Below are 26,517 nucleotides of genomic sequence, written 5' to 3'. Positions count from 1 at the left end.
AAATCGGGCAACAAAATGGGGTATGTTGTTCCTTGTGAAAATAAGAAATTATGATCAAAAATGACATCTTATTGGAAAAAATATCATTTTTTTCATTTCACAGCCCAATTCAAATAGGTGCTGTGAAAAAACTGTGCGGTCAAAATGATAACAAAAACCATAAATGAATTCCTTGAGGGGTGTAATTTCCAAAATGGGGTCACTATTGGGGGATTCCTACTGTTTTGGCACCTCAACACCTCTTCAAACCTGGCATGCTGCCTAAAATATATTCTAATAAAAAAGAGGCCTCAAAATGCACTAGGTGCTTCTTTGCTTCTAGGGCTTGTGTTTTAGTCCACGAGCGCAGTAAGGCCACATGTGGGACATTTCTAAAAACTGCAGAATCTGGACAATACATATTTAGTGGTATTTCTCTGGTAAAACCTTCTCTGTTACAGAAAAAAAATTAATAAAATTGAAATTCAGCAGAAAAAATGAAATTTGCAAATGTCATTTCCACTTTGCTTTAATTCCTGTGAAATGCCTGAAGGGTTAAAAAAAACTTTCTATATGCTGTTTTGAATACTTTGAGGGGTCTAGTTTTTAAAATGGGGTGTTTTATGGGGGGTTTCTAATACATAGGCCCCTCAAATCCACTTCAGAACTGAACTGGTACCTTCAAAAAAAGGCTTTTGAAATTTTCTTAAGAATATGAGAAATTGCTGTTTATGTTCTAAGCCTTGTAACGTCCAAGAAAAATAAAATAATGTTCAAAAAACGATGCCAATCTAAAGTAGACATATGGGAAATGTGAACTAGTAACTATTTTGGGTGGTATAACCGTCTGTTTTTCAAGCAGATGAATTTAAATTGTGAAAAATGCTATTTTTTGTAAATTTTCTCTAAATTTTGCAATTTTTCACAAATAAAGACTGAATATATCGACCAAATTTTACCACGAACATGAAGCCCAAAGTGTCACGAGAAAACAATCTCAGAATCGCTTGGATAGGTTTAAGCATTCCGACGTTATTACCACATAAAGTGAAATATGTCAGATTTGAAAAATGGGCTCTGAGCCTTAAGGCCCAAACTAGGCTGCGTCCTAGGGTTAAGGGTAATTTAGTGCGCCAATGTCCACAAAAGCCGAGAAACTCTAGCCCCCAGGGTTAGTTGGAGAGGCAACTCTAGGGGGATGACGCCAGATGTGAAAACCTCTTCCAAATTATCTATTCCTGTGACCGTCATGTCTGGAGACACTCCTTCTCTGCCTATCTTGATTCCGGAGCAGCTGCAAATTTCATCCAGCAGGATTTAGGGGACCGTCTACATCTACCCACAGTTCTTCTAGAGAGACCTCTGGCTGTTGCCTCTTTAAAAGTACTACCATTGCCCGATGCTATTGTGTCTTACACTAAACCACTGACCTTACAAATCGGGGTTCTTCACTCTAAACAGAGCACCTTCCTCGCAAGATCACGTGTGCAGTCATTCACAGAAACTTTACCGAAGTGTCGGGAGGGATGAATAGACATCGCGTCCTGGCTGGAGGTGATGTCTATTCATTCCCTAGACACTTCGGTAAAGTTAATACGGGAGTATGTGACTGCACAGCGTGATCTCGCGAGATCACGCTGTGCTGCGAGTACTTCCAAAAATGAATGGAGAGAAGTGTATGACACTGATATTGGTCAGCGTCATACACTTCTCTTTACAACGCCCAGTTGGTAAAAAAGTAAAAACACGACCAGTTGTCTATTAATAAACTAATTAGCATAAATCTAAAATTGTGCCTAACTTGCTCAAAATTTATAGTTTTTCAAAATAAAAAAACACTGTTGTTATCTACATTACAGCACCGATAACATTATGTAGGAGACAGGAGCACTTATAATGTGGTGACAGAGCCTCTTTAAGGTGCGCATGTTAAAGTTCCCTAATTGACCCCTGTTCATCCCGGACTATAAGAAGTGCTCTGCCCTTCCACTCCCTTCCTAAGTGGTGTTGTAGTTTTCCCATGTTTGTATTGCAAATGGTCCCTTAGTGTTTTCCTGCTCCCAGTGATCCCGTGCCCTGCCTCCGATCTCTTGTATCTCGTGCTGTATCTTGTATCTGAGCCGTGCCTTGCCTCGCCTGCTGGAATACACCACGTGTGGTGTCATCTGCCATCCCGGATACCATCCGCCACGTATGGCGCAAGCCGCCACATCTAGCCCCATCCAAATATTTTTTTAGGTGGAAACCACCTCCTTGAATTCCCCAATGCACCCCGATACCCCTGAAGAGGCCACTATGGTGGTGAAACATGTCAGGTGGGCTCTTCTAGTTATTTTAACATCAATTTGACCTGAAACATTGCCCTCATTAAGGGGAATGCAGCCGTTATCTCTTTGTTCTCACTTATACAGGCAATGTAGTCCTAGTTCGCTTTGCCTTGACACTGCTACAAGACTTCATAGACTGCCAAGTTACACTACGCTATTAGCATAGGGACGCTCCGTTCACATTGTGCTTTCTAAATCTGTGTGTGTTTGTCTAATACTTAGATAAAAATAAAAGTAACGTCTTAATTTTCACCTGAACATGCATTCGGTATCTGCGAAACAGGGGCTAATTTATTTGCCAGTTTTATATTTTTATCCAAAGGAACTAACTTCTATAACAGAACCGGACTATAGTTACATTTCTCCTGCTCCGAATAAAAGCAGTCCTCATCTATCAACAGCAGGCAAGTCATGAGCAGATGTTCCCTAGAGCTTATCTGTAGCCCATCATCAGGATAGACCCTTCTTTAGCCAGCAGTCCGAGGACAGACGTTAAGGTGTAAAAGTGATCTAAATTTAGTTTATCGGTTCACTGTGAACATATAAGTATGTATTCTCTGGCAAATTTTGGTCGTAATTGTTTGCGTACCTATAGGAACAACTGATATCTATGGACAAGACATATACAAGGCAAACAATGTCCCATTCCTTAGCCCATATTTAAAGGGGTTGTTCACTTTTTACTTTTTTATGTTTTTTTTATAGAATAAGAGATCATACAGTTTTCTAATATACCGTATTTTTCGGACTATAAGACGCATCTAACTATAAGACGTACCCAGGTTTTAGACTACAGAAAATAGGAAAAAAAGAATTTATTTTACTTCTTTTACAAAGAAAAAACTATTGGTTAAAAAAAAAAAATTTGTTCGGTTTCACCACATTCTGAGAGCTATAACTTATATTTTATCATCGTTTGACCGGTGTGAGGGCTTATTTTTTGCGGGACGAGCTATAGTTTTTATTCGCACCATTTTTTTGGTACATAAGATTTTTTTATCACTTTTTATTTAATTGTTTTTAGTGCTATGGTGACCAAAAAACAACGATTCTGAGGTTTTACATGTTTATTTTTTTTTTACGCCGTTCACTATCAAATAATGCTGTGTTGTAATCGTTTCGGACTTTGACGGACGCAGCTACACCAATTTTCTTTTATTCTTTTTTATTTTTACATTGTGCTTGGGGGAAAAAATGGGAAAAGGTTTTTTGTTTTTTTTTTGCTTTTTAAATTTTTTTTTTTTACACTCCTGAAATGTATCAAACTTTTTTTTTTTTTACACATTTTATTAGTTCCCCTAGGGGACTGTACAATACACTGCAATACATGGATCAGTTACGTAAACGGCGTAACTCACTGAGCTACACTGTTTCCGTAAGTTCCATAGCCGTGAATAGGAGTTACGGAAACAGCGTAGCTCAGCGAGTTACACTGTTTCCGTAACTCCACCATGTAACCAAGAAGTGTCCGAGAGACCCCAGAGCCGGGTAAGATAGAACTAAGAAAGTATGAAGGCCTCTCATGGCTGAGCGCCCTCCATACCCTGCGGGTGTCGGCTGTGTTTTAAAGCCGATCCCTGTTTCCTGCCGTTAGTCTGGGCTATCGTGCTGTTCCTGGCCGTTTAACCCCTCAAATGCTGCAGTCAATCATGACCGCAGCATCTGGAGCGTTGAAAAGAGGGGGGCAGCCCCTTCCAATAGCTCATCGTCGCCCTCACATCGCTATTGGGGGGGGGGGCGCCGGTGGTTGTCATGGCAGCCCGGGGGCCGAATGAAGGCCCCAAGGTCTGCCTTTTGTCTGCTTCTGTTAAGGTGTGTCCCCCCGCAAACAATAAGCCCTCGCGCCGCTCTATTGACGGAAAAATAAAAAAGTTATAGCTCTTGGAACACGGGGAGTGAAAAACGAAAACGAAAAAATCAAAAATGTCTCGTTCCTTAAGGGTTTAATTAATAACCTTCAGTGGGTTTCTTTGATACAATATGAGCAACTTTTGTACATCTTATGATATGTTGTTAAGGAGGGGTAAGATCACGTGTCTCTAGTGATGACATTCCAGCCTTTTACCAATAACATTGGCAAATAGTATTTAAATGACACCTCGCCCCATGATATTAACACACAATATAATTCTGTGGGATCCTGTATTCCATTGGGGCAGCAATTACGTTTGCTTTTCAATGCTTTATTGCTGCATTTGCCACCTTAAAGGTTAATGTTCCATTTTTATTCTTGTGGCAGCGCACAGCCTGTTTTTCCTTCTTCTAAGTTTACTCTCAGTCAATTTGTAATTCTAGAGTAGTAACACTTTAGCAATTTGCATTAAATGTCCTCTGTCCATGACCCCTGTGAAATGGAACAGATATTTTAAAACCTTAGTTCACAAGATCCGACCAAAAGTCATTTGCACAGTAATGATTTTGCTCAGGCACCCATGGGTGTAAGTACCGTCTACAGTACACCCACAAGATGAGCTCAGTAGGACAAAGAAACAAAATTACAAGATGTTACCCTTGCAGGTTTGCAATGTTATGTGCTGCATAGAAAATGCCCATTGCTTCAGGTTAGTTTGTAGCTTAATTGGTGTGCTCTGGCGCCATCTTGTGGTAAACCACTTTATTGTAAGGATTACTGAATTCTTTACATTGGATTTAGATTATGGATGCGTTAATAATAATTGAAAATGCGTACTGTGTGTTCTCACACACGTACCTAATTAACAATTAGAATTATTAAGCCTGTTTCCATAGTGTATGCATGGAGCCTGCACTGCTTCTAGAAGAAATGGAATATGACAGAAAAAAACCTCTGTACGCCTCCATGCAAAAAGTAGATTGGGTACAGTAGAGGCCCCATGCACTTGAATGGGAGCCCTATTACGGCTCCATACAAAATAAAGCTATAATGCGGCAGTGTGCACGAAACATTAGATTTGGAGCTCATTATAAAGTACCTTTGGCTCTGTATATGTGGTGTTTCCCTGATTATCTTATCTCACGTTTTTTTGTAGTTTATAATAATTCTGCTTTTACTGTAATGCAATAAATTCTTGGTGTACTTATCTTATACACAGTAATCAATCTAAACAAGCAGAGCTGCAGTGTAAAGTATGTGGGAGGGAAAGATTTCAGAGTACAAATAGAAAATGCAATTAAAGTGAAGTTAATGATCATAGCTGTGCCCTGATGTAACAAAGCTAAGATGCTACAGAAGCACAAAGTTGACATATCCTTTTACTGGACCTTTAAAAAAAGCAAAAAAAATAAATGTTTGAGTTGTTCTCTCGTCACATTTTAAGAGTTTTAATTGTTTCAAGTTTCTTGTTTTATCTGCTCCTGTGGAAAAGCGTAGAAATCAACATGGCTGCCATTTAGCTCACACAGTAGTGGTCACCCAATAGAGAAGGCAGGAATGTTGTTGTTTTTTTTTGTGTTTTTTTTTTTCCATTTCTGCCTCAAATGTATTTTTTTTTTTGTTAGTAGCTAACTGGCAATGGAGCCCTATAGGGTACAGTCACTGCTATATATTAGGCTTTTAATGGTTTCCTTTCTGAATTGATTAATAAAGAGTCAGTTCTATTTCTAAGAGTATGTAATTTATTGTGTGCGTGCGTTTTACATCTGCAAAACTTGTACACGACTAGATGAGTGCCGTAAGATTGCTTAGTTTTATATTTTATGTCTCCATAGCTGATCTTATATGAGAGGACCTGGCTGAACCGGTGGAAGACAACCATTTTACATGAAGGAGAAGGGACTATAACCAATATTAGATGGCGGGGAAATCTTATTGCTTGGTCCAATAATATGGTAAGATGCTGGTTTTTTAGCCTGTCTGGTGAAGTAAACGTAGTTGGGGGAGAATAACGCTCTTACTGTTTTAATTCCTAATGTATATCACGTGTCGGGAAAAGCCTCGTAGTCATGTGCTACCTATAGGGAAACTTTACGACACAACTCCGTGCACTCTAGGGGTCCCACCGATCAAAAGAATGTCAGTCCCGAGTTCCCTGAATGAATGGAGCTGCGATGAATTCATGTATGCTGCCACTCCATTCATTCTCTATGGCACTATCTCTATTTAACTTCAATGAAAATGAGTTGCAATACCAGACATAGCCCATTGACTAGAGTGGCGCTGTTTCTGGGGAAAAAAACAACTTTTTTTCTAATCCTGTACAACCACTTTGAAGAAAGATTCTGCATTGTTGTCCTACTGGTACTGGCATGAGTTGTCCCTCGGGGAAAGTGCCAGTTAGACATCACAGTGACTTCAGTATTTGATAATACATACTGAACATATTATTATTAACATATTATACGCATGCTTTATATTTGCATGTAGCGTAACCTGTCCTGGAGAACGCGCAGATTTCTCCTTCGCTAACCCAGCTTGTATTACATCGTGTTCTGTAAAGTAAAGAAAAAATGTAATTGAGAATCTGATGAAAGGGTTTCTTTAAGGTTTGGTTTCATGAGTTGCTTTCTACATCTCATCCGACCAAACAAAAAGACTAAGCTGTTATTTAAGTGTCAGGCTGTGTAGTTCAATGTGAAGCAATAGTCGGCACGGATGGGCACTTTCTGATCATTGGCAGAACCCTTTGTCTCGCCTTCAATCACATAACCCACAACAAAGCATTATGATAGCTGATCACAGTAAATGACGAATCCAAGCCTAGTCTGCTTTATATGAAGAATTCAGTCCTGACGGGTTGAAGTATTTTTTCAAATGCAGAAACAATTCTTGTGGTTTATGAACATTGTTTTACATCTGTATATAAAAGTGGTGGTTATTACTAAAGCCTCTCATTGAGTATATTTCACCGATATCTAGTATGATGGACGCATAGACATTTACATTCATCTTTTTATTACTGGGATTCATGACTATGATTTACACCGCTTCTGTGAGATTTACTATACATCCTATGTGACATTCCCAAAATTCCCACAACTTCAGAATAAAAACTGCTGTAGTATTTTTCAACCTACCATTCTTTTCAGCTCTGCCAACGGGAATAGTCTACTAGACTGGCAACTCACAGTATGACCTATACTCCTTCATGGCCTGATGAGGTCAGTGGGAGCATAGGAGGGCCCCGTAGACTATTTGTGGTGAAGACCAGAGGTATAAAGATGTGTTTGTTGGATTATTTATATCAAAATTGTACTCCAATTTGTATTGGGGAGAAGCCTTACTTCCTAATTTTCAGGGGTGCCAGGTAGATCCCTGTGTGCTTGGCTAGTACTGAGACATTTGCATGCGTTGACATCCCAATTGTTGTAAACATTAGCCCTTCAGCTAATGGGCTATTTAAAATGGTGCCATGGGCTATTTAAAATCATGGAGATTCCGACCACTCTCTAACCGACCATTGCACCCAATAAAAACCCATCCAATTGTCAATTAAGGGGTTGGAGTAAAGCAGGACACATACAATGATGAGCCTATGTGGCAACTCCCCAGCCATTCGAAATTCTCCAGGACTCCTTTAAAACAGGAATACTTAAAGGAATCCCGGAAAACACAATTGATCTGCTGAAGGACCCAACTAAGAGGAGGTATACAGCTACATTCTCATTACCATGAGATGAGATATTCATATGGGTGTACATACAATATATACAGCTGTAACAATAAAACCACCTGCCTAATATTGTGTAGGTCCCCCTTATCCTGTCAAAACAGCACTGACCTGTATGGACTTCACAAGATCTCTGAAGGTGTCGGGGGATCTGGCACCGGGATGTTAGCAGAAGATCTTTTCCTGCAGGATACGAGCTGGTGCCTCTATGGCTTAAGCTTGTTTTTCCAGCACGTCCCACAGATGATTGGATTGAGATCTTTGGAGACTGTTAACACCTTGAACTCCTTATGTTCCTCAAACCTTTATGGAACAATTTTTGCAGTGTGACAGGGCGCATTATCCTGCTAAAAGAGGCCACTGTAATCCCATTGCCATAACGTGGTGTACTTTGTCTGCAACAAGTCAAGGCTTCCCAGCAGAACATTGCCCAGACCTACAAACTGCCCCCGCAGGTTTGCAGCCTTCCCATAGTGTTCACCTGATGTAAAAGAAGATGTAATTCATCAGACCAGGCCACCTTCTTCCATTACTCCATGGTCCAGTTCTGATTCTCATGTTCCCATTTTAGGCACTTTTGGCAGTGGACAGAGGCACGACTGGTCTTCAACTGCGCAGCCCCAAACAAAGCAAACTGTGATGCACTATGTCTTTTCAGACACCTTTTTATGATCGGCAGAGGCGCCCTTGACCCTGTCAATAATCCACAGTTTGTCCTTCCTTATTTTATCTCTAAATCCGACCATTTTCTGAGAAGTATGGTGGGAGCTGTAAAACAAATTCATAAAAAGAAAGACCAATGTATACCTCCTTCAGCTATACATCCCCATAGTCTCCAATGTTAAAAAAAATATATATGTTTAAAATATACTTTTCTTTTTTTTTACTGGATGGTGTCAAATTGTATTGTTGTTGTTATAATGACAAATGATATACGTAACTTAATGCAATTGAAGGAAAGGTAAGGGAGGACACATCTGTAGGTACTAACCACTGCATACTGGCAATACCCCACATGGCCTGCTGTTTTGGAGATGTTCTTACACAGTTGTCTAAGCCATCACAATTTGGCCCTTGTCAAAGTCGCTTAGATCCTTTCACTTGCCCATTTTTCCTGCATCCAACACATCAACTTCAAGAGCGGACTGTTCACTTGCTGCCTAATCTATCCCACCCCTTGTCAGGAACCTTTGTAACAAGATAATCCATGTTATTGACTAATGTTATGACTGAACGGTGTCTATATATGCATAATGTATATTATTTCAACCAAAATATAACATGCTATGTTTTTCTCCCCTCTTGTATTTTTTTTTTTTTTTATATATTAAAAACTTGTTGCCTTTTTTATAGGGAGTCAAAATATTTGACATCATCACAAAACAAAGGATTACGAATGTACCTAGAGATGACACAAGCCTACGTCCGGACATGTATCTCTGCAACCTTTACTGGAAGGATAATCTAACTCTTGTAATTGGATGGGGGAAATCTGTTAAGGTAGATTGGAACTCCGTAAATACTTTGCAACAAGCTTTTTAAATGATCTTGTACCAATTTTAAATGCAATCATGTCGTCATTCGTTCCGAAATCCTGTTCTGGTAAATTGCTTAACACCTTAATGACCGCCGATACGTCTTTTTATGGCGGTCATTAATGAGCCTTATTCTAAAGTGCTGTGTTCTTGCTGCGCTGTAGATTAATGGCTGCATGGGAGTAGACAAATTGTATTTTACCTCTTCTGCCTTCCCGATCGCTCTATACACAGCGCTAGTGCCGCTTTCTCCATTGGTCCCAACAATCAGGTGACTGCCAGATGACCAGTCACATGACCATACTTCTGGGTCTCCATACTAACTACACACAGGCCAGCACAGCCCTGACAGTGACAGTTGTCACATGTCATGGGTGGTTTCCCTGGAACTGGGGCTGCTGTAATAAATTATTTTATAGGGGAAATAAGTAATACAAAAAAATAAGTAATAAAAAAAAAGCTATACAACATTAAAGTCTCCATGTTGACCTTTTGGGGGACAAATAAAAAGTAAATAAATTATAATTAAATAAAAAAATAAATGCCCGCCAATTGTATACCAAGCCCCTGATGCAGGTACCCTAACAAAATAACCGTTGCACCATGGCTGAATAGAAATACACATTTTTTTTAGGGTTTTTTATTTTTACCAGTGTACTCAAATAATCTGAAAACTGATTCTGATCATTAAGGCACAAAACTGTGTGGGCATTAATTGGTTAATTGTTTTTCTGTTACTGAGCTCCAAGTCCCCTGCACAGACATAGATTTAGAAGATAACATGCTGGCTGCCTGCAGCTACCACTAGAGGGAGCTTAGGCCTCGTTCACATCTGCAGTGGAAGCCCTGTTAGGAGCCTCCGTCACAGATACGCCTGAAAGTACTGGAAACAATAGCGCAGCATGCTGTACTATTGTTTCCGGTTAAATGACGGACACCAGGACGGAAACCCGACGGAATCCATTAAAGTCAATAGGCTCTGTCGGGCGCCAATGGTGTCAGTCAATTAACGGAACCGTTGCTTCCGGTATTTTCGTTGTTCTGCTCCTCCTGACTGATCAGAACAATGAAAACATTGACGCAGGTGTGAACAGGCCCTTAGGAGCTTACTGCATACTGTGTTATTATTGCGTGCAATGTATAATACTATGTAGTAAACTCCTAAGATCCCTGTAGTGATGGCTGCAGAGAGCCACATATTATTTTAAAACTAGAGGACTTGGTGTTTTGTATCCTAAAGTTATGACCACTATGCAGATTAAGAATTTATTTATTAAGAAATGAATCAAAACAGAATGTCTTAACCTTTTTAGATACAAAAAAAAGTGATATTCAAAGGTGAACATTCACTTTACCGTACTGTTTTCTACTCCATTTATGCTGAAAGCTATATCCAGAATTCTGCTGGTTTCCTTTTACCATGGAGCAGCGCACTGTGGCATCAGAGATGACCATGGGGCTCTGGTGACACGTTATTTCTTTTCCATCAGGTTTCTGTTGCTTTTTGACAGTCAGAAGAGAAGCGCTATTCTATCCAGTAAAAAAAAAAGGAAGGAAACCAGACAAACCCATTATAAGTCAACGAGTCATAACTGATCTATCAAAAGAATCCATCATACAGTACCCCTCATCGGTCTTGTAAAATCGTGTGCCTTGATGCCAATGTGATCAGTGTGTTACAGAGTTTTGCACACGACCATACTTTTGCAGCCGCAATTTATCCATATTTCTGTGGATAAATTGTAGACCCATACATTTCTATTGCCCCATGAACAAGCCCCTGGTTTTTACGGATCAGTGCTGGGGCCGCAAATCCGGACCACAAAAACTCTCATTTTAAAAGTCCTTTTACGGTCCTGATTTGCGGGTTCACTTATACTGATGAATTGTTGTGGATTCGTGAGTCCTGATGACACATGACAAACAACAAAGCTTTTAAGCAGTACGACGGACCGCAACGGAACCATGACCGCAAAACCAATGTGGTCGTGTGCATGAGGGCTTCGGCTCAGTTCACATTTGCGTTGTATAATCTGTTACTCTGATCCATTTTTAGTTCAGAATAAGGATAAACATAAGGGCCTTTTCACATCCGCTTTGGCTTTCCGTTCTGGGGTTCCGTCGGAGGTTTCCGTCATGGAACCCCGCAACGGAAAGTCAAATGGAAACCACAGCTGTGGTTTCAGTTTGACTTTCCGTTTCGGGGTTCACCCGAAACCCTGCAACGGAAAGCCAACGCTGATGTGAACAGGCCCTTTCTCCTTTTTTTAATTTGAACCCTGAAATGCTTTTAAAAGTTTAATTATGCATTAAAAAGTTTGTCCATTTTGGACAAGCCCTTCAGGTGTGACTTGACACAGCGTTGTTTACTTGCACACACACACTGGGATCCCCTGGACTCAGCATTAACTTTCCTACTTCTGTTGAAGAATTTTAACTTTTTGGATTGTAAATTGACTGAAATAGATCATTCGTCATTGGATTAAATGATCACAAGGAGTCCATGGGTTGTAGCAGAATCTGCTAATATATTGCTCACTGTTACAGGTCTGTTCTGTGAAGGAGCGTCATGCCAGTGAAGTAAGGGACTTGCCCAACCGTTATGTGGAGATTGGTAAGATATTTATGAATTTCTGCAGGTGTGTACAACTACTAAGTCATATATCTAGTGATCAATGATTTTTATTCCTATCGTCTTGAATCCGTTTCTTATTAAAAAAAAGGATTGTCCCTATAATATCATTCCACTAACGCACATTCATCTTCAGTAACACTGCACAGTGGCTGGGATGTGGTTCATGTTGGCAGTCTACATGACCCGCTGAATTATGCTTCCATTGACTTATGGTTTTAACGGCCTTCTTTACTAAGGAGGAGCGGGGTGTTTCGTTTTCACATGAGCTGCGACCACTTTCTTTATTTGTACACCAGTTAAAGGAGTTTTCAGGCTTCGATAAAGCTCGAACATTGCATGATAAAAACATGTAACCCTCTAATTCAATTGCTCAATAAAATTTTCATTGCTTGATGTTGGCTACATCAGCAGGCTGAAATTTTGACCTGACTTAGTCTTTCTCACACAGCTGATGGTTTGGTGCAGTGTATCAGTCTACGCATTCCCTATGTGAACTAAATTCATCATCAGTACAAATTTCTGCTTAGGACCTTTTATTTTAAATATGTTTAACTAAAAAAACAGAATTTACCGGTCTATGATATAGACATACACTATATGGACAAAAGTATCGGGACACCTACACATTACACCTACAGGAGCTTTTATGACATGCCATTCTAAATCCATAGGCATTGATATGGAGTTGGTCCTCCCTTTTTCAGCTAAAACAGTTTACAATCTTCTGGGAAGGCTTTTTTCAAGATTTTACTTGAAAGCCGGATCGTTGGAACCCTGTTCTCAATTTAGGTGCGGCTTCCAGAGTGGAGACCCACATCTATCAGACATTTATGGCATATCCTTTGGATATTCTATAAATGCCTGATAGAGTTAAGGCTTGTTAAGTTATGGCTGGTTTACACGGGCATTTATGCCCATTACAAGCCCCGATTGACGATATAACAAGCCGATCAGCGCTCGTTAACTGGCCCTTTTACACAGGATGATGCCTTATTGTATGGGGACAAACGGTCAATAATACCTTCATTCAGTCCACATCAGTCTGTATCATTGTCGGCAGCACATCCTCTGTTTACACGAGGAGATGCGCTGCCAGCAACGACTATTTTATTGGCTGCAAAAATGATGTCATCAGCCGACGAACGAATGTTTGCCTAATTTTTCGCCTGAATACATTGGTCGTTAAATAGAACGCTTGTTCGCCTGATTATTGGCCCGTGTAAATGGGCCTTAAGGTTTTATCTGCTGTCCACATCATAGCAGAAAAGACCAATGACCACACAGCTGCCTCTATATAGAAGTCTCCCCCTGCACTGTCCTGGTCCCAGCTCTGAAGTAGGAAATCCCCCAATGCAGTCACTCGAGATTTTGACTGCACACTCAGGTATGCCGGACTTCAGACACAAGTCGGCTCCGTTCTTAAAGAGACAGTATTTGGCTTTGCATTAAAGTGGTAAATCTTTAATTTTCTCATTTTTATATATATATTTAAAAAATTACTTTATGGTCTTTTATCACTTCATGAGGCTTCCTCAGAAGTGATAGATTCTCTTAAACGTCTGACTCAAATTGTGGTCTCCTAATGTCCGGTCAGGCAGGAAATCACAAGTGGAGCTACTCTTTAACCTCAGATGGATTTCTCTTAACCACACTAAAACTTTCTAATAAACACAACTATGTGCAGGACTAGGTCAGATGGGGTTTTATCTTCCTAGATGAAAACAAGAATGTTTCCATTCAATGACTGCAAGTAGAGATATTAAAAAGTTTTCTTGATTTTTCATTATGCAATGTTTAAGCTTCACAGTTCCTTTAAAGGATCACTAAACAAATAAAAACATTCCCAGCAATTCCTCCTTTAGTTTCCTCTTTTTGCTTCATCCTACTGTCTCAGATTACAATCACAAGTGCCCTATTTATTTTTTTATCATTTATTTCTAGGTTTAGTGCTCTTTTAAGAACTGTAGCTATTCATAGATGCATATGGACATATCCCAAAACATGCAGAGAGGCAATAAAACATTAAAATGAGCAATAGACTAATAGTTTTACCTATACAGGCTGAGCAGGCAGTAATGTGTCTGAAGTAGAAGAAAGGTTTTCTATAGTTTACTTGTTTTCCTTTTTACTTTGGAAAGTGCATATTTCTCTAGAAAATAGTACAGCTGCCATTAACGTCTATATGTCTATTGTCTTTATGGTTTTGTATTGATTATAGCATCATTAGAACTACACATTTCTATTTTAGTAAATAAATATTTAGTACAATTCTATAGATTTTGTCTTTTTTATGCTATTTGTGTTATATCATGTTCTTGTTTTTCAAATGTTTTTGAAGATCAAACCTTGTTTTAAGCTACTACGCAATATGTGGAAAGCGAGACCAATTTTCAGTTTGGGATTTGCGGTGTGTTGGAAAGCTTTTCTCAGTAATATAGCCTCTGGGTGAATGATATTTTGGCAGATTGCCTCATATGTCTGCTTTTTTTTTAAAGGAGTGGGGTGGAATCTTCAGCTATTTCCAGCATGACCATTTTTATTCTGTAATGCTGTGTATAATGACCACTGCACCTTGCATTTCAGTGAAGACTATTGGGATTTATTGAGTAATTGGAGTTTGAGTAAGACTGGTTTTCAGAAGGGTATAATGCAGCAGCATTTTTGCATCCGTATTACGGCTGCGATACCCTGATATTTTATGGTTCTAGTGAACCGAACTAGCCATATGGTTCTATGTTAAACTAAGTTCGGTTCTCTAAGACTGCAGGTTGTGCAGATACTTCAGACATAATATGGACGCTAATATTCAGCCACATCAGGACCGTCTGAAACTGGCCGTAAGCTTATAAATTGTACAATTCGTAGGTTACCTCATAAGCTGGTAACCTCATGTGGACGTTTAGGTATACCACCTAAACCTGGATGGTTATTAACTCAGGCCTTCATTACGTATCAACTTTTTTTTTTTTAATTCTCTTTTTAGTGTCACAGTTTGATACAGAATTCTTTATTAGTGGAATAGCCCCTCTCTGCGACCAGTTTGTGATGCTTTTCTTTGTAAAGGAGACTTCTGACAATGCAGTAAGTACCCCCTTTCTTTCTACATACAGCTCCTGAGTCCTCTTACTCGCTAACCTTTAAAGGCTATGTACACCTTTTGAAAACGTTGTGTTATTTTTTTTTATAAAAATGTCCGTGTGTTTGGTGCAACTTTGTAATTCCATTTTATTCAAAATTATTGTTACTTTTTGAGATACAGCTGCTTTGTATCCTGTATACAGAGCAGCTGTATCTAGTGCTGAATGCTGTATCCGTTAGGACAGCCAGACTGATAGATTCAGTGACAGCGGCTCCTGCAGGATCCACTTGTTATCAATCACAACTAAGTTATGAACCCGTCAGTGCTGCTGACCTGACGGATTCATGTCTCAGTGCTAGATACATCTGCTGTGTATCCAGGATATATAGAATATTTTTTGATCAATGGGATAAAAAAGTTGAACTGTGGTTTTATGTTCCCGAATAAATGTGCTTGTTGTTCCAGAATAAAGAACTTTGTGCCAGGCCTCGACTAGATATTATTCAGCCTCAAGCAGACTCCTGTGAAGAGGTTTCCTCAGATGCTATAACAGTCCGGGGTTTTCAAGAGAATGAGTGTCGGGATTATCGTTTGGGTAAGAAGTCAGAAAGTGGGTTTTCTCTAGTATGTGTGGTGTGCGTGAGGACTGTTTTTTACTTCTATGCTCTATGATTGGAAAACTACACTTTACATTTAATCTCTCTTTGTCTACAAACTGAATTATGGAAATTAATATTGTAACTACTAATGTATACAACTCAGCAGACCATAAGGTGCAGCTAATAATTTCAGGCAAAAACTTTTAGTAAAGGTGTAAATTCTTGTATTATGTGAATACCTTGCATGTTTTCTTATCTGACCTGGGCTCTATCTGATAGTCTTTCCCTTTCCATCTGCATTTTATCTAAGCTGGCTATAGACATGAGATAAATGTTGGCAAAATCAGCCTGTTTATTCCGTTTTCCACAATTGTTGTCCATTAACCCCTTAAGGACGCAGCCACTATTGGACCATATGACACAGCCTCATTTTTTAAATCTGACTTGTCACTTTATGTGGTAATAACTCCGGAATGCTTTTACCTATCCAAGCGATTCTAAAAATGTGTTCTCGTGACATATTGTACTTTATGTTCGTCCAAAAAATTAGTCGATAAATGCAATATTTTTTGTGAAAAATACCAAAATTTTGAGAAAATTTGCAAAAATTAGCATTTTTCTAAATTCAAATGTATCTGCTTGTAAGATAGATAGTTATACCATACAAAATAGTGACTAGTTAACATTTCCCATATGTCCACTGTATGTTTGCATCATTTTTTGAACATCCTTTTATTTTTCTAGCACGTTACAAGGCTTATAACTTTAGCAGCAATTTCACACATTTTTTTAGGGAACAGTTCAGATCTGAAGTAGCTTTGAGGGCCTTAAATATTAGGAACCCCCACAAATCACCCCATTTTAAATACTGCACCCCTTAAAGTATTCAAAACAGCATTTAGAAAGTTTGTTAACCCTTTATGCGTTTCACAGGAATTAAAGCAAAGTGGAAGGGAAATTTGCAAATTTCATTTTTTTTGCAGGAATTCCATTTTAATCCATTTTTCCTGTAATACTGAAGGTTTTTATCAGAGAAACACAACGGAATATTTATTGCCCTGATTCTGCAGATTTTAGAAATATCCCACATGTGGCCCTAGTGTGCTACGGGCCAGAAACAAAGGCTCCAGTAGCAAAGGAGCACCTAGTGGATTTTTCATTGAAGGGGTTAAATGGCTGTGATCGGCGGTAACTGCCATTGCAGCGACATATCAGCTGTGTATGACCGCTGACAGCTGCTGAAGATAAAGCGCGCAAATCTCCTGTGCTCGCTTTATCTACAGGGCGTGACTGTACGCCCGTGTGCGGGAAAGCACTTTAAATTTGGACATACAGTCACGCCCAAAAGTGGGAAGGGGTTAATTGGTCTCTTTCTTTATATATATATATTTTTTCATAAAATATCTTTTTATTAAATTTTGTAGAAAATTTCGGTTTACACATAAAAACTTAAGCTAGAGAAAGCATACAGTTCACATACAGGCATAGAATACACGACACACAGGGAATCTCTCATACAATCAACCAGCTGGTAAACTGAAAAGCATAAAAGAAGAGCAATCTTCATGATAAATCCCCACAAAAAAGAGAGCAATATATAGTAAGGTCCGAAGCAATTTCCAGGAGACCCAACTCCATCACTACTACTTCTTTTCTCCAGAGGAAGATGTAGGCCTATTAGCGACACATTGTTTATAAAACACAACCTAGAACACAAAAATATGTAACTTTCATGAACTTATTGGCGAGATTCGTGAAGTTGCTACATGGACAGCCATATGGGAATATGAAACAAATGGCAAAGAGGCCTATCTCAAGAGTTAGGCCCCACAGATAAGACATGACATAAACACCTTCAAGACATTGTATATGCAACACAGAAGTAATTCAGGTCCACCCAATCGTGAAGTCCAACCATGTTAGCTACATCGTCAAGAAAATGTCTGCTTTTGCTTTCCCAACCTGCCAACTCTTCCATTCTACTTATTTGGTGTAATTTTGAAAGCCATTTGTCAATATCTGGGGACACCAACTCTCTCCATTTTGTTGGAATTAGAAGTTTGGTTGCAGAGATTACGAAAGTCGCAAGGATTTTGTGTGAAGGTTTGAAACAAGGTTGTCGAAGCCAAAGTCGTAATAATTCTGCTGCTCGTTTTAGGTTAGTCAAGCAGCTGTTTCCTGTTGATATAGATTTCAACGTCTGCCCAGTATCTTGTAAAGAAGGGGCAGTCCCACCAAATATGTGTAATCCTACCTGGATTATTTCCACATCTCCAGCAGGTATTCATGGGGCGAGGCCAATCTTATGTAGGAAGACTAGGGTTTGGTCCCATTCAATTGTGTGAATGCCCCATAACCAACATTCTATCAAAATTTGATGTCAAGTTTTGTGCGTCTGTGGGAATGCCATAAGCTGAAGTTCAACTAACAATTGGTCAGAGCAGGAATACAAATTGCTTATAAAAGCTACACGTTACCTCTGATTTATATGTTGTTAGATATATTTGACAATCTCTTTATCTTTGTTTTCCATGCTATCATATGAGTGCAAAGTAGAGTTTGAAGACTCTTCCCATGTTCCCACACCCCCCCCCCCCACACTCCAAAAACGTATCAGTTAATTGGCTTACTGAAATTTTCTCTAGTTATATTGTGAGTCCCGTTGGGGATAGGGACTGATCAGAATGATGATAATCTATGTACAGCTCTGCAGAATATGATGGTGCTGTTTAAGCCACAGGATCCATGGTCCTTCCACTACATCCATTTTCTCTGGAACTAAACAAATAAGATGCATAACAGCTAATGGTATATTTGTCAACCGACACTGGGATCTATGTGCATTGTATATAAACGTTGAAAGACGGTGACAATGACAAGTCTCGGAAAGTGCTGATCTCTGTCTTTGTTTCACAAAAAATTTGTTGAACTCAAAATCCTTGAAGGGAGAAAAATGTGTTCTAACCCCATCATGTGACACTCCTATTTAATATATGCAATGTTCATGCAGAATAAATGTTAAAATATAATGCCTTATATTGCAGATTCTGTATGTCAATAACTATATACTCTTTTGCTTTCCATTTATTCAGAGTATGCAGAAGGTGAATCACTCTTTTATATAATCAGCCCGAGAGACGTTGTTGTGGCCAAAGAGCGTGACCAAGATGACCACATTGACTGGCTATTGGGGCGAAAAAAATATGAGGTATTTTTAATGCTTTCGTTCTCTTATTCTGACACTAACCTGGGAGAGATACGACAACCCAAATATATATTCATGCAGCTACCATTTAAAGCGGTTTACTTGGGATTAAAACAAACTGCCCAAGATGTTAAAATGACATTTTTAACATACTTACCTTTTATAATTCTTCACTGTTCTCTCGCGGTTTGTTTTCAGGCCCCTGCCGCATCTTGTATACACTCTTGCGTGCTGATGTGTCACAGGAGCGGGGCAGCCAATCACAGTATGCTACAGTGACGTCTCCGGCAGAGTAAGACGTCCTTACAGCAGGCCATGACTGTCTGGCCCACTAATCTGATTTCCCAGACCTAGTCTTTTTCACAGCTGGGAGTTTGCTACAATTGTATCTATTCTAGTTGTGACAATCCTCTGTGAGCTAAACACATAAGCAGCGCAAATCTCTCTCCTGTCCTGATGGTTTGTTACAATATATATCAGTCTAGGTAAAATGTATCAATGTGAAGTTCAAGAAATATAGCTTTCTGGGGATGGTCCATTGTTGCAAACATTCAGCTGTAAAAAGTATTTTGCCTGTAATGCTGTATTCACACATTGTGGCTAGATCACTGCTGACCAGTAAAAACTCAGTGCAGTGTTGCGATACTGTTTTATATAGAAGCAATTCTGTGAATATTTTCTAGAAGTGCTTCTTTAAATATAAATAGCAGCCACCAATATGAGCAAAACTGTCTTGTTTTTGCGAATTAACATATGCGTTGCAGAAGTGGTGAACTTCGTTAGCTCAAGAAACTTACACATGTTCTCGTGATACAGGACACCCCAATTAAAAGGGTAATTCTCGATTAAAATGAATAGGAGATAAGGAAGCAACCACAGTTGGTTTTTCTATATCTGTATATGATATTCATTTAAAAGGAGACTGATCATACAGGCATAGCCACCACTCCACAATGAATGGGGACTTGATTCACCTTGTTCTTGGGACTCGGTGAAGGTGCCAATGGTCAGACCTCCCTGATCACTCTTTTATTGTATGTCTAATTGATATGCAGTTAGAGAGTCTGACATTTAAAGGCCTTTTACACGGGCAGATATTCTACGTGATAAACGAACGCCGAATTACAATATAGCGTGTCGATGGGTGCTCATTTGATCCATGTGCAGCCGACAAGCGATCATTTTTCCAGCCGCATAAAAGATCCAGTCAGCCGACTAACAAATATTTGCTCGTTTGTAAGTTGATCGCTTCCCCGCTTACACATGGACACTCCTCTTACCGATCATTGGCCTGTGTAAAAGGGCTTTAATACCCCTATATCTCCACTGCAAATATCGTGATCTTTAAGCAGTCAAATGTTGAAGAAAACCAACGCCAATCTTCCTGTGTACGGTTAGAATTGCTATAGTATCATTTCACTAGACCGTAAACTGCTAGATGCATATTCCCCAATGGTTCTCAGCAATGAAGGTAATTAACATTGCTTATCCATGTCTCATATTAATTTGTTATTGGTTTTTAATGATTTTTTCACTCTGATCTCTCTATTTTAAGGAAGCTCTTATGGCTGCAGAAATTAGTCAGAAGAACATAAAGAGACACGAGGTTTTGGTAAGTTTCCCAGACTGTGATTTTTGCTAATTACTTTTTATTACCAAGCTATAAATTCTGGTATTATGGGCAGAATAAATTTATAGGAAATATTGGCATAATGTGTGCACTAACTTAAAGCTGTTTCACTGGAACACAAGACTTAAAGAGTGCATATACACTACACATGCTGTAGTTTGTGGTTTGCAAATTTTTATGTACCGTATATTCAAATTTTTCAGGATATTGGCTTATCTTATATAACACATCTCGTGGAAAAGAGAGATTACGACATGGCTGCCAGGTAATTATTTCACGACACCTTATCTTTATTTCTTAGTCATGATCGCTCTAGATGATCCCTGTGTGGAAGGCATGGACTTCATGCTGAACTCTGGGGTTACGTGTTTAATTTCCATACAGGGAAGCTCCAATCGTGAAAGGGCAGGTGTCTCTAATAAAGTGGCCATTTAGTGTGTGCGTGTATGGCTGAGTTCACACGTGGCGGATACACTGACTAATAGCACACATCATATCCGCCCTGTGCGCAGCAGGGAATTTCGGATAAAAAAACGCACCAAACTGTGGTGCAGTTTTTCGCCCGCAATGTCCGCTGCAGAAAACTCCAGCACTTAGTCGGCCTTCTAGCAAGCTGGCCTCCTGGAATGACGTTTCATCCCAGGAGACCGCTGCAGCCTGTGATTGGCTGCAGCGGCGGTCACATGGGATGAAGCATCATCCCAGGATGCTGCCCCTCTGACGTCATCCAGGCCAACCTCCTGGGATGATGTTTCATCTGATGTGACTACCGCTACAGCCTGTGATTGGCTGCAGCGGTCACATGGCATGAAACGTCATCCCAGGAGGCCGTCCTGGAGGAAGAAACACAAACTCCTGGGCAAGTATAAGATTTATTTTTCTCTGCAGAGTTGCATTTTTCACTGCGAACCCACTGCTAAAAATGCGTATATATAGTGTGTGTGTGTGTGTGTATATATATATATATAATATATGTGCTGAACGCAATATAAGGGTTATCTCTAGATTTTATAAATTGTTTAATAGGTGAGATTGTAGCTTTAAAATCTACTTTTCAGTTCATATAGATTATGCTTTTAAGATGTCCCTTGCAGAAAGTGCTGTGATGTGTTATTTGCTGTGCACAGTGTACATATAGATCGTTGTACCCACCGCATCCATGTACACTGCTGTGCAGTCATGCTGTGCCGGACATACAGTTAAAGGGGCTGTGCCAGAACAAAAGGTGATAATTGCAGATTCTGGTACTCCACGGTTTCCATCATTGGAGTGGCAGCGCATATTCTTGGTCGTCGCTTTCAATGTCCTCCTTACTGCGGTCATTCAGTATGGAGGAACAGGAAATTTTGGACACCCATTCTCGTGGTTAGTGGGGGACCCAGTGGTAGGCCCCACAGCGTTCAAACAATTATCACTACCTATCCTAAGTGATAATTGTCGATTCTGAGACAGTAAAGCTGTTTTCTAATTGTCCTGACACCTCAACTCGAGTGGAATAACTGCTCCCATGATAACAAAACATTTGAGTATTTTGAAATTCACCATGTCCCACCACTCTTTTGCCATTGAGGGACACTCAGGAGACCCCCATAGACATGAGATCTTCAGTTGATCCTGCCAAAATTACAGCACCAGCCTATAGGATCAATGAAATCTTGTACGATTCTTGAGGACTTTTTAGAAGAAGATGTGTTTATTAGTAGAAGCACAATTCCTGCTGCACTGTCAAACAAATAAAATTGAGAAAGAGAAACAATAAGCAAGAGGTGTAGAATAACTCCAAAAAACTGTAATCCCCTCTATGGATTAGCCTGTAGTGAGATTATGTTATAAAAAGTATATATATATATATATATATATATATATATATATATATATATATATATATATATATATATATATATATATATTATATATATATACAGTCCAGGGTAGATGAACACAGCACTCCAATGCTACAACAAATCAGGCCATGTGCTCGTTACCTGGGGGTGAACCAATTCCCCAAAATCAAATAGAGAAAGATGTAGAGCGCAGTAGCGGCACCAGGACTTCAAGGTAGATGAAAGCAAAAGTGGATTTATTTCACCTCAATACAGCAACGTTTCGGTTCAACAGGAACCTTTCTCATGGCTTGAGAAAGGTTCCTGTTGAACCGAAACGTTGCTGTGTTGAGGTGAAATAAATCCACTTTTGCTTTCATCTACCTTGAAGTCCTGGTGCCGCTACTGCGCTCTACATCTTTCTCTATATATATATATATATATATATATATACAGTGAAGGAAATAAGTATTTGATCCCTTGCTGATTTTGTAAGTTTGCCCACTGTCAAAGACATGAACAGTCTAGAATTTTTTAGCTAGGTTAATTTTACCAGTGAGAGATAGATTATATAAAATTTAAAAAAAATCACATTGTCAAAATTATATATATTTATTTGCATTGTGCACAGAGAACTAAGTATTTGATCCCTTTAGCAAACAAGACTTAATACTTGGTGGCAAAACCCTTGTTGGCAAGCACAGCAGTCAGACGTTTTTTGTAGTTGATGATGAGGTTTGCACAGGTTAGATGGAATTTTGGCCCACTCCTCTTTGCAGATCATCTGTAAATCATTAAGATTTCGAGGCTGTCGCTTGGCAACTCGGATCTTCAGCTCCCTCCATAAGTTTTCGATGGGATTAAGGTCTGGAGACTGGCTAGGCCACTCCATGACCTTAATGTGCTTCTTTTTGAGCCACTCCTTTGTTGCCTTGGCTGTATGTTTCGGGTCATTGTCGTGCTGGAAGACCCAGCCACGAGCCATTTTTAATGTCCAGGTGGAGGGAAGGAGGTTGTCACTCAGGATTTGACGGTACATGGCCCCATCCATTCTCCCATTGATGCGGTGAAGTAGTCCTGTGCCCTTAGCAGAGAAACACCCCCAAAACATAATGTTTCCACCTCCATGCTTGACAGTGGGGACGGTGTTCTTTGGGTCATAGGCAGCATTTCTCTTCCTCCAAACACGGCGAGTTGAGTTAATGCCAAAGAGCTAAATTTTAGTCTCATCTGACCACAGCACCTTCTCCTAATCACTCTCAGAGTCATCCAGATGTTCATTTGCAAACTTCAGATGGGCCTGTACATGTGCCTTCTTGAGCAGGGGGAACTTGCGGGCACTGCAGGATTTTAATCCATTACGGCGTAATGTGTTACCAATGGTTATCTTAGTGACTGTTTTCCCAGCTGCCTTGAGATCATTAACAAGTTCCCCCCGTGTAGTTTTCGGCTGAGCTCTCACCTTCCTCAGGATCAAGGATACCCCCACCAGGTGAGATTTTGCATGGAGCCCCAGATCGATGTCGATTGACAGTCATTTTGTATGTCTTCCATTTTCTTACTATTGCACCAACAGTTGTCTCCTTCTCACTCAGCGTCTTACTTATGGTTTTGTAGCCCATTCCAGCCTTGTGCAGGTCTATGATCTTGTCCCTGACATCCTTAGAAAGCTCTTTGGTCTTGCCCATGTTGTAGAGGTTAGAGTCAGACTGATTAATTGAGTCTGTGGACAGGAGTCTTTTATACAGGTGACCATGTAAGACAGCTGTCTTTAATGCAGGCACCAAGTTGATTTGGAGCGTGGAACTGGTCTGGAGGAGGCTGAACTCTTAATGGTTGGTAGGGGATCAAATACTTATTTCTCTGTGCACAATGCAAATAAATATATATAATTTTGACTATGTGATTTTCTGTTTTTCTTTTTTATATAATCTATCTCTCACTGGTAAAATTAACCTAGCCTAAAAATTCTAGACTGTTCATGTCTTTGACAGTGGGCAAACTTACAAAATCAGCAAGGGATCAAATACTTATTTCCTTCACTGTGTGTGTGTATATATATATATATATATATATATAATATATATATATAAAGCTGCAGCAGACATTACTGCCCATGAGCAGGTAGTAGTACTTTGACAGTCTCTTACTTGTCACATCACTGCTGTCACTTAGTAGTAGCTCATTTAGACATGGTAATCACAGTGCCGAAATATAAAAGATCCACTAATGCACTATGCTTTTTCGCACACCTCTGAAGTCCTTTTCTCTGACCTTTCTACAATTGCTAAGTGCCACCTAATGTGGGCTTTCTATAAAGTTGCTAACACAATATTACAGCATTAGTGAAATGGAGATTGATAAATTAATATCAGGTTGAAAACATCAAGAGCATCCAAGCTTATGTGATTCCCTCTATGCAGTTACACCTTAAGCAGAACTTTGTACTTACTGGCAGGTAAAAGACGTAACTAGATATAGTAAAGTCCGGCTCAAATTGTTAGACAGTGGGATCCACTTAAGAGAAGTAAATTGCCTAGCTGCAGGCTATGTTGGTCCCAGCGTGAAGCTGCCTATACCATCATTAGCACAGTTTAAGGATCTTGTGCTCTATGGGTAGTGAATGAGACACTCCATGTAAAGGTCACTTGAAAGTGAACATTTATCCCAATGTGTAGGAAGAACCATTCTTAAACACCACTGTCGCAAAAGAACATTTTCCTTTATGTATTAACCAGCCGACAAAACAGAGTATATATTAAATACACGTAATATTATCACCAAAAGAAATTGCAAAGTTTTATTCTTTTTTTTTTTTCTCCTTGAAGTAGAATTACTGGTGGCCCTTGCTTAAGATTTGGACCTGCATTGATCCCATATTAATAACCAGATATTTCCATACTTTCCCATTTCGTTCCCCGGCCTCCGTTCTTTCTTTTTCTCTTGGTATTAATTCTCTTTTTCCTTATTCCTTTCAGAAAGTGTCAGAAAATACTTGGCAAAAATATGAAGCTGTGGGAAGATGAAGTTTACCGCTTCAAGAAAATAGGACAATTGAAGGTGAAGATAAAAAGAAAATTTCACATATTTTCATGATAGAATTTAGTGCATATTATAGTCTATATTGTTTCAAGTAAAGCCTCTGTTAATAGAAATTTCCTGATATAATGCTACTTTTGGAATTGCTTCATTTCCCTCTGATGGCATCCTGCAAGGCTGTAGAGAATTTAAAATGCCCGCAGTTGGCATGTATATCCATAAGCCTGGAGTCTGAAGTCTATTGATTGACATATCACAGGATGCCATAAACCGCAGCAGGCAATGGCTGGAATCGGTTACCTGCTTATTGTTTGGTTATCTTGCAGTTACTGTTCGTAATAACTAGTAGTTATTAGTGCTAATAGCAGGAAAATATAAGGGAAGCCGTCACCAGACTTTAAAGGTACATCTTCACATAACCGTTTAACAAAACTGTTAACTATTGCTGAACCCCTGAAAAAGCCATCACCATTAGTGTAGCTGTGAGCGGTAGACTTTACACCATCATATTTAATGAAGAAATAGAGTTTAGAATTTTTTCGTTCAAACGACTAAAATAGATAAATCCACCTGGAAAAGAACGCTTAAAAAAATTATTTTAATATTAGATCCTTTAAAATGGGCTGGACTAGCCAATATATTCCTAAAGATACCAGGCTAACCAGGTAGGTAAAGACTAGATAAGGGTACCAATAATGAGTAATAATCCACCTAAGGTCAGATCACCTACCCCAAATATCTAGCTAAAAATATAACCTGTCCCTACCTGGACTAAATAGCACAGTGTGCATTCACACTAAATAAAGATCTGATACCTAGCAGAGTGTGCATAAACACTCAATAGCGGAAACGCAACTCCTAAGACACAGTGTGCATTTACACTGAGCTGAGACACAGCACATAGGGATATTGTGCATTAACACTCATAGATAACAGCGCAGCACCTATAGCGATAGTGTGCATTCACACTTAACAGGGACTGTACATTCAAAGCAAGAGTGTGCACTCACACTAAATTAATTTGATAATCTGAGTGTGCATTCACACTCAATGGTGAAAAAAGCAACACCTAAGACACAGT

The 26,517-nt window shown here is 39.4% G+C and overlaps 1 protein-coding gene across 3 annotated transcripts in view; it reads left to right on the top strand.

Moving 5' to 3' along the window:
• VPS41 (VPS41 subunit of HOPS complex) overlaps positions 1-26,517 on the top strand; it is a 299,363-nt gene that overhangs the window by 179,032 nt on the left and 93,814 nt on the right. For 2 of the 3 annotated variants that reach the window (XM_075826929.1, XM_075826932.1), the window contains 9 exons: positions 5,994-6,113; positions 9,245-9,391; positions 11,974-12,040; positions 15,045-15,142; positions 15,606-15,735; positions 18,832-18,947; positions 20,500-20,556; positions 20,778-20,839; positions 25,376-25,457. In XM_075826929.1, the coding sequence (XP_075683044.1) occupies positions 5,994-6,113; positions 9,245-9,391; positions 11,974-12,040; positions 15,045-15,142; positions 15,606-15,735; positions 18,832-18,947; positions 20,500-20,556; positions 20,778-20,839; positions 25,376-25,457 (879 nt within the window). The remainder of the gene's footprint in view (positions 1-5,993; positions 6,114-9,244; positions 9,392-11,973; positions 12,041-15,044; positions 15,143-15,605; positions 15,736-18,831; positions 18,948-20,499; positions 20,557-20,777; positions 20,840-25,375; positions 25,458-26,517) is intronic. The other variant, XM_075826930.1, reaches the window with a different exon arrangement.

Source organism: Rhinoderma darwinii, chromosome 5 (genome assembly GCF_050947455.1).
Source record: "Rhinoderma darwinii isolate aRhiDar2 chromosome 5, aRhiDar2.hap1, whole genome shotgun sequence".
NCBI lineage: Eukaryota > Metazoa > Chordata > Amphibia > Anura > Rhinodermatidae > Rhinoderma > Rhinoderma darwinii.
Note: the sequence above shows the minus strand (reverse complement) of the source record. Positions and strands in the feature narration are given on the sequence as shown.